Raw genomic sequence first — 9887 nt, forward strand, 5'->3', positions numbered from 1 at the left:
GAATAAGATTTGCTTATATATAAATGAATGTTACAAATAATAATGAGGATTTTATCATGAACTTCTTAAAATTGGAATAATTTCAAATCCCTAGGAAATTGGTGGGCGGGGAGCCACTTCGCACTAATCTAATTTTTTAAATTTATTAAAAGTAATAGATCATTTTGCTAAATACAATTTATGATATATAAATGAATGTTATAGATAATAATGAGGAACTTATCACGAAGGAGCTTATTAGAATTGGAATAATTTCAAATCCCTAGGAAATTAGTGGGCGGGGAGCCACTTGGCATGAATACAATTTTTTAAATTTATTAAAAATCAATGCAACCTAACAAACTCTATAACACACTAACCCTTGATAAGCATTAAGACTAAACATATGCTAAAAATATTCCCTTGAGAATCACTCTAGGCCATCAATTAAAAAATCGAACCTAATCCGCCTTAAGTTGAAATAAAAAACCTTGAATAACAAATATGTTTATAACATTTGACTGTATAGTTAATGGTTAATTTAAATTGATTAATTTAATATAGTAATGATTTATAATTTATGTTAAATATAATTATGTTTTATATCTATTATTAATAATAAAAATATTTGTAATTAATTTAAATATATTTTTAAGGTAATTCTTGAATATTTGGTTTTAGGTTTAATACATTTAAAAACATGACAAAATTAACTAATGGTAAACGTAAATTTCTAAAGTCATAAGCATTTTCAACTGAGTAATATTTGGGGATTTTCAACCCAAGATTGTTAAATAATAGCATATTCTCATGTGTTAGTGGTCTTAAACTATCACTACTCATATAACAATCATTTATTGTCGTTGTCTCCAAACCAATGTGCTCTATTGCGTAAATTGTTTTGAACTTTTCATCTTATCTTATGGACGTCTCGCAATTCGGCAGATGAGACAGATAAAGCAATAGGAAAGAGTAAGGTTGCTATGTTATCTGTGTTGTGATGCCCCTACACTGGCAGTACTCTTCCAACCGCACTATAGGAGGTGTGGCACCACCAACCCTTTTCTTTTCACCAATACTCATGGTCATGGACTATGCCTTACGTTTATACTTAGTTTATTTTTCAACAGCTAAGCATATATTTCATTATACCATTCATCATACTAACTTCATTACACCATGAATCAACATTAACATGAAATACACAACAGTATAACTCGGAGGGGCAACTCCCTACGATGAGTCTGCCGATCATAATAATAATAACAATTTACAATATACAAGTTAAATCTTGAGGAAACCCCAAATTTACACTTAGAATAATTTTACATTGACCAGCACAACTTGGTTAGCCCATCTCGTCGACACGCTCACACGGTCGTCCCAACCCAAATTTACACTTAGAATAATTTTACATTCACCAGCACAACTTGGTTAGCCCATCTCGTCGGCACGCCCACACGGTTGTCCGAACGACTTTCCCCAACTCTTTGTTTTCCTCCACACGTTCACCTGAACATGTTTCGTTCAACTCGTCCAACTCATCAGGCACTTCCATCGAATGTCCAACTCGTCCACTGGTGGGTCGTGTCACCTGTGTCAACCATTCAAGACTTCACCCAGTTCACCATTCGACCAACTCGGGTCGTTCGAATGGATGCCCTGCCACGCCCTCGAACGATTCCTCAAACAACTGTTTGAACAAATTCCCTGTCGTGCCCTCGAATGACTCCTCGAACGACCATTCGAACAGAAGACCTGTCGCGCCCTCGAACGACCTCGAACGATCCTGGCCGAACGCCCTTGAATGACTCTTCACGAACACCCTCGCCTGATGACTTCGCACGAATTTTCTAAACGATGCCCTCGCCTGATGACTTTGCACGACTTTTCTGCATGACGCCCTCACTCGATGACTTCACATGAATTTTCTACATGACACCATCGCCCAACAACTTCGCACGACTTTTTCCTGAACGATGCCTTCGAACAACTTCTTGCACAAATGACTTCAAACGACTTCGTTTTGGCTCGGTGCTTTGGCCCTACACTCGTCCACCTGCACCTTTGACCGTTTCAAACCAACCTTCACTTTCACCTTGTTCCACCCTTGGACACTCTATACTGCGTGTTGATTCCTTAATGCCAAAATGATTCCCCATGCCATCTTTTTTATACACATCGTTGCCTATGAAAAGTCATGTCGGCTCGCCCAGCTGACCCTTCATTTAGCCCATGTTTTAGCTCTTTTTCACATCGGCCCATACATTGGGTGCCCCCACCCGGGACCGCCTAACCTTATAAACCTCCGTCCTCTTCCACACTTAGCCATTTTTCGCATATGGCCTTGTGCGTTTAGCTCTGCATCTCATGGGCGTTACATTCTCCCCCACTTGAAATCATTGTCTTCCCTGACAATCTCTCATCCCTGCAACCATCTGTCACCAAGATGCCCATAGCAAGACATATAAACCACTGGTATGTCATACATCGGAAAGTCTCCTCAATCGATGATCATCAACCACATCCATTGCAATCACTACATGTTGCTCCCACTATGGAAGGTTAGTCCCTCCATCTCATGCTACATGCTCACTGCAACATATAGTGTCGACCTCATCATGTATTATCATCGTGTGAACTGCTGCCATGATAATCCAACACAATGGTAACACATCTCTGTAAACTACTCGAGCCCCGTGATTTGAACTAGGTGGGTAGCTAATCCAACTGTCACGCTCAAACCATGAGAATGCACATTCTCATGCCATCATCAGTCTTTTCTCAAACTCCTGTCACAACATCAAATCGATCAAGAATCCATCTCCATCTAAGTATAAGCCATGTCCAAGTCCATGAAGTAGTCTCCACCTCATTTGCAACATGTTTTCCATGATGTTTGGTATCAATGTGTTGTATGAAATCAACCACATCTATCCCAACATCGTCATCTATCTGTGTAATATCCATCTCTTCAAAGTGAATAGATCTTCTCGTCAAACCCGACTCTTGATGTGCCACATCCAGGTGTAGGAAACCACTTCCATCGTATCTGCAATGTGCCATCCCTCAAGTCTGCCAAGGAAACAAGTATACCCTTGTCTCATCTCCCATGTGTAAAAAGTGGTTAAGTCTCGGCTCAACCCATTCCCAAGTGTTTCCACCAAGGCATTATCATCACTATAACTCCATCACTCCAAAGTGTCTCATATCGAGCCTCCTCATCAAGTCACTCTTTCAAGCACACCCATATATGTACTCAAAAGTATGCACCCCATCTTGCATCAAAGTCCCTGACCTCCACTCCTCAATGCATCTCATCCTATACGTCCACCATATATGAAGTCCCCAGAAGTCACAAACTCATGTCACCATGAGCTCCATGAGTCATCTCCAACTGACATCCAGCAAACATATATGTCTTGGCCCAAAGGCCTCTGCAAGATGCCTCAGCTTCCCATGTAGTAGGAATGATCCATAATCTGCTCACAAAGCCAATCAGTCCATGGCCTTGTTGTACAAGAGTGCACAACCTCTCCATCGGCTCATAAATAAAACATCTCCATGTCACATCAACAAATCCACTTGCACAACATCTCTGCCTTGGCATTCCTCATTGGATGCCCATAAGTGATACCTCTACATGTTCTCCTACATAATGTCCCTACATAAGACTACCATGCTCCATGTCTTCAACCTGATGTTCATGACTCAAGTTGCCAATGTTGTCCAATCAAGTAGACCTATCACAACAATCAGTCATCCTCATCCAAGTATAGAATTTTGGTCTAATGAACTCGGTTACCCAACCATATCATCATCACATCACGAGTCTCTTCCATCACATCTCCCCACTAAAGTTTCCATCAAGACTTCCTCTTGGTCTCGGCCATGAGAATTCCACCCAATTATTATCGTACTCAAGTGTGTGCCCTCTCTCATTCTATCCATGAGTCATGTTGGGCACTTAGCCAATTTCTCCATATGGCTAAAGCATGACCCATTTCTCTGCAATGATCATCATGTTCCTCCCTTGTCACAGGCCTTTGCATCTTCTACCATAAGGTCACAAACAACCCCAACAAGTCTTACAACAGTCAATGGTCCTTGCCTCTCCATACAAGGTCTCATCATAGACATCTATGATAAGATCTTCCCTCGCATCGGCAAACTGATTTTGCTCTTCCCTGCATATGGTTCAACTTCCAAAAGTCTCACTGAAACACAAATATAAGCACTTACTTCATCATGAGGTTCCTCCATGTGAGTTTCCTCATCCACCAATGTCTGCAACCTGCACGATCCTGGTCCAACTTGATCAATCTCAAGTTCATTGTCCATCATTGTCATATCTACATCATCCTCGCACTATGTAGCTTTCTCTTCAAGTGCACTAGTCAAGTACCTGTTTACTTCTTTTACCAAACTAAGCCTTCGAACATTTGCCTGATTGTTTCGGTAGTAGTCCCCAATTCTGTCAATGCAGTTGAGCTCATCCTGCTCTATTACAACAACCTTCTTACCAGGAAAGTCTTCCTTTTTTATATACTCCCATTTGTACACTCATATTGGTCCTTGAGTTCTTCAAATTCTTCCTTTATTTTCTCATAGCCTTTCCGCATCTACATGCTCTCGGCCTTCATCGAAGCCCATTCAAAAATCCATTTCTCCATTTTTTGCAATACCTCTTTCCGAAAGGCCTTTCCTGCATTATGGCCAGATTCACCTATTATAACCTGAGGTCCTTCCGCCATCTCTGCCATCCACTTTCCTTGCCAACCTGAATCACTTTCCAGATTTTTGAATCAGCTCTGATACCACCTGTCATGTCCCTACACTGGCAGTACTCTTCCAACTACACTATAGGAGGTGCGGCACCATTGACCCTTTTCTTTTCAACAATACTCACGGTCATGGACTATGCCTTACATCTATGCTTAGTTTACTTTTCAACAGCTAATACCATTCATCATATTAACTTCATTACATTGTGAGTCAACATTAACATGAAATACACAACAATATAACTGGAAGGGGCAACTCCCTATGATAAGTCTGCCCGTAATAATAATAATAACTATTTACAATATACAAGTTAAATCTCGAGGAAACCTGAAATTTACACTTAGAATAATTTTACACTCACTGGCACAACTTGGTTAGCCCAGCTCATCAGCACACCCACACGGTCGTCCGAACGACTCTGAACAACTCTTCGTCTACCTCCGCACGTTCACCCAAACGCGTTTCGTTCAACTTGTCCAATTCGTCGGGCGCTTCCACCGAATGCCCAACCTGTCTACCGGCGGGTCGTGTCACCCGTGTCAACCGTTCAAGACTTCACCTGGTTCACCGCTCAACCAACTCGGGTCATTCCGGCGGACGCCCTGCCGCGCCCTCGAACGACTCCTCAAATGACCATTCAAACGGACGCCCTGCTTTGCCCTCGAACGACCTCGAACGATCCTGCTCGAACGTCCTCGAACGACTTTGCGTGAACACCCTTTGCCCGATGACTTCACACGACTTTTTTGAATGACGCCCTTGCCCAATGTCTTCGCACAACTTTTCTGCACGACGCTCTCGCCCGATGACTTCACACGACTTTTCGGCATGATGCCCTTGCCTGACGGCTTCGCACAACTTTTTCCTGAATGATGCCTTTGAATGACTTCCTGCATGGACGACATCAAAGACTTTATTTCGGCTCAGTGCTTCGGCCCTACACTCATCCGCCTACACCTTCGCCTGTTTCAGGTCAACCTTCGCACTTTCAGCTTGTTCCACCCTCGGATGCTTTGTATTGTGCATTGATTCCTTGATACCAAAATGACTCCCCACACCATCTTGTTTATACACATCGCTGCCTATAAAAGGTCACGTGGGCTCAGCCAGTCGACCCTTCACTCAACCCATCTTTTAACTCTTGTGCATGTTGGCCCATACGTTGAGCCCCCCCACTCGGGACCGCCTAACCTTATAAACCTCCATGTTCTTCTACAATTGGCCATTTTTAGCATATGCCCTTGTGCGTTCATCTCTGCAGCTCGTGGGCGTTACACGTGCGGCTCATGGAGAACCAACCACAAAGACCCCGAGACGCGACCAAGAAAGAGGACAAAGGAGCAGCCGCAATTAGAGAAGAAAAAGGTCTCGTGCAGACTCGGCCAACAACTTCTACACCAGGTATACCTTCTTCATCACATGATCTTTGAAGCCTTGTGGACATTTTCGGCCTTGGTCTACACTCTAATTCAAATTGGAGTCTATTAGCGGCATTCACAATTGAGCTCTTGAGAAATTGTCTACAATGGCCGTTGGAGAATATCCCTCCATGCCTGACAGATCAGATCCATTACATGGCATTCGAACCCAGTATAAGTATTTAGAACGGTGGTCTGATCTCGTTGTGGTTTGCCTCAGCAAATTGTTGACACGGCAGATGAATGAGTTTACAGTTATTTGTGGGGAGCTCTGCATTGATCCCTTTAGTTTCGGGAGAATTTATACCATCATGAAAGAGGAAAATACAGGAGTCGAGATTGCTTTGTCAATCGCTGGTCCATATTTCTTGTCGTCCGATTAATCTTATGCAAAAAGGGCATATCCAAAGGGCACAAAAATTGCGCTAAAGCAGCCTCGCTTGGTGAAAGCTCCTGACAGGTTTTAGTGGCTTGATGTCGACAATCTGAGGTCAATCGTGAGAATGCAGAAGTTTCCGGAAAGAAACCCAAAGAAATTGAAAGACTAGTTTGAAAGGGGAGGACGCGCGTTTGATACGGAAGACTGGGAGGCATGTGTCCGGAATTATATTAAATGCGAACTATTCATTTACCGAAGCGAAACCGAAGACATGCGTATAAAACTGCGAAAGATCGCGGGCGTAATTGAACTTGCCGAGACCTGTAGCAGCATCGCTCGTGATTTAGGTGATTCTACAGAGATGACAATCCAAGGAATAAGGGTAGAAATTGAATCGCTTATATCACTGGGGAGATTTAGGGCTGCCTACTTGTGCATGATCGACGTTTTACTGACCGTCAACTCCTAATCAAGAAAATCTCTCGTCCATTTCTATAGGCAGAAGTGTATCGAATATTATCGTCTGGGCGAAGCCATGGTGGGGATTGCAAAAAATCCAAACAATTGAAAAACAAATGCTAATTACATCGGGCCTGTAACGATAAAAAACTCACGTTAAGGACAGGGAAGAGGACTGTACACTACCAAGTTTATGGAAGCCGGAAGGGTGTTGCTTATTTGCAAGGCCTTGGCCCGGTGCGATGATTATAGTTACCAATTGTAGGACACTCCCATGGCTAACGATCTTGTTCGGAATGTAGAAAATGCTCTCGCCCACGAAAGAGATGAGGTGCTGAAATTATTTCTTTCCTTCGACCCGTCCAGCGGCAACCGCTTCAAAGAATACGCTCCCAAATTTCCGGAGTTCGCTTTGAACTATGGTCAAAGCAGGTCTACTTCGGCATCGAATATGAGAATCCGTGGACAATATGACAATATCAGCACCGAAGGTATTCTGCGTATCATAAGGACGATCGCTTTCGATGATATGTGTCCATAAAACGTGAATAGCTGGATGAACCCTGCTGAAAATAAGCATTGCTACAGCATTTGGCGATTCTGTCTCTCATCAATCATTCCTGCATTCCCAATGCCTTCAGAATCAACGTCGGCGATGTTGTTGTAAGATTTTGAGATACACAGATCTAGATCTGCAAAACAATAAACAAGCTTGCAAGAGAAGGAAGGAAGCGAGCAAGAATTGAGAAAAGAATGAAAATTGATTCTACAATATTAGTTTTAGAATAAATACATAAAAGCAACTAAGTTAAGCTTAGTTGTACATGCAATAACTAAATCTAACTAAAGCTAAGTGTGCTTTATCTTATGTTAATGTGTACATGTGCCACATACAAGCAATAAGTTAACTGGAGCTAATCTAGGTGCATGTACACCAACACAGCTAGTCTAAGTGCATGTACACCGACACCCCCCCCTTAAGCATAACTTAGGTGAGTGTGATGCAAAATGAATGAGTCCCGGCAACACGGCCATTTTAGGTACCCATATAAAATGCATAAAAAGGAGGAAAGAGGGAAAACCAAGTGGGAAGAAAACCCCCCTCAAAATATAATGCAAAAGTAGAGAAAAGACAACTGCTAGGCAGTCGTGTCCTTCACCCTTCTTCGATGCTCACTCCACTCCATCTCAGTTCCAAAACGCCCGTCACGATAATGGAGATGAAGAGGAGCATGAAATAGATGCTTGCAAGATTACTTAGTGTAGGAATAATGAATTCTCCCGTGAGAAGACATATGGCAGGAAGAGTACAGTTGGAAATCAGAGGAAGAGACGTGAGGGGATAGACGATGGTTTTAGTGTAGGCCAGTCTTTCCAGCCACTTGAGATGGCCAGCTCCAAATCCATACCACAACGGGCAGTTCCTACTGAATAAGATTTCAATAGAACCCAATGCCCAACGAAGAAATTGGTGCAGACGATCTGATAGATTGATAGGAGCAGACCCCTTCAATGCTGGTCTCTTGGGCATGCAGTAAATGGAGCGCCACCCTCGGCAGTGCATCTTGAAACCTGTTAGAATTTCTTCTGTCACAGAACCATAGATCCATCCGACCTCTTTCCCCCATTCGGTTTTCTCTTCGTAGCCATAGCTGATCACATGTATAGCTTCTTTGATGAGTGAAGCTGGATTGGTCGACTCTGGAACACCACCGTTGTCCATGAGAGTTGATGCAATGAACACCGAGGACTGGCCAAACGATTTCTCAAAGCTTCTCCGAGAGACTAAGAGCTGCCTCTTGTAATCATTGTAACTTTGCATTTCTTGCAGATTGAAGATTGCAGCATTTAAATCTTCCTGTGGAGCGGATTTCTTAGGATCGATAGTCTTGGACTTTGGACAACAACAGCAGCAACAGCACAGTGATGGCAAGCAACCGCGACTCGCCTTAGGTCTGACCACAGCTGGAGGGCCGTAGCCATAGAGGGCTTGTCTGTTAAAACAACATCCAGTACCCACATACACTGGCCCTTGGATGCCATCCAATCCCTTCATGTTGATATCGAAGAACACAGTGTTTCGATTGGCATATCGATCGCTGCGATTGATACCATCGAACCTCTGTGGGAACTGAATGTAGCACACATTCCTTCCAACCTCAGGATCCATCATAAAGCACATTACTTCGCAAACGGCCTTGTTGTTATTTACATAGTGATCACAATCCAAGTTCAGCAGGTATGGGGCGTTCGTCAGTACGGCAGAGACTCGAACCAATGCATTCATGGCACCGGCCTTCTTATGGTGCTAATACCCGGGCCGTTTCTCACGAGAGACATAGACAGGCCGGGGCAGTTCGTTTCCTTCTACGTCATGCGCTCCTGTGTGCCCTAAGAATACCTGAATCATCCCGGGGTGATCACGAGTGTTGTTTCCAGTCCAACTTGTTCCATCCTGCATGATCCATCCTTCGTCCGGTGTCTTCTGAGCTTTGGCGACAAGCGCATTGATCCTAACTTTGTATTCCTCGTACTCTCTCTTGCCAGATGCAATCTTCAAATTGGTTTGCATGTCATAAATGCTCACAGAATCTAGGGTAAATTCCACTTTCCTTCCACTGCCTGTGTGTGTCATCTGATACACTGAGAGAAGATTCACAGAAAGCCTTGGAATATGCAAGACATTTTCAAAACTTCCATCTTCAAATTGTACTCTTCCTTGTCCAGTTGCTGCAACTGCAGAATTATCACCCATGAGAGTGGGAGGACCTGAGTATGCCTGTAGTGAAGAAAAGGATTCCTTTGAAGAAGCCATATGATGTGAAGCTCCTGAATCGATGATCCATTCTTGTGGTGCAGAATGAAGA

General features: G+C 43.2%; 1 protein-coding gene across 1 annotated transcript; it reads right to left on the reverse strand.

Moving 5' to 3' along the window:
- Positions 1 to 8176: 8176 nt before the first annotated feature.
- LOC149187860 (cellulose synthase A catalytic subunit 4 [UDP-forming]-like) lies at positions 8177 to 9556 on the reverse strand. Its single transcript, XM_089409798.1, has one exon. It carries the CDS (start codon positions 9305 to 9307, stop codon positions 8177 to 8179), a length of 1131 nt encoding a protein of 376 aa, XP_089265924.1. The 5' UTR covers positions 9308 to 9556.
- Between the last annotated feature and the right edge of the window lie 331 nt (positions 9557 to 9887).

This window comes from Pinus tabuliformis, chromosome 3_1 (assembly GCF_031772625.1).
Source record: "Pinus tabuliformis cultivar Carrire ecotype Pingquan chromosome 3_1, CPIR1, whole genome shotgun sequence".
Classification (NCBI taxonomy): domain Eukaryota; kingdom Viridiplantae; phylum Streptophyta; class Pinopsida; order Pinales; family Pinaceae; genus Pinus; species Pinus tabuliformis.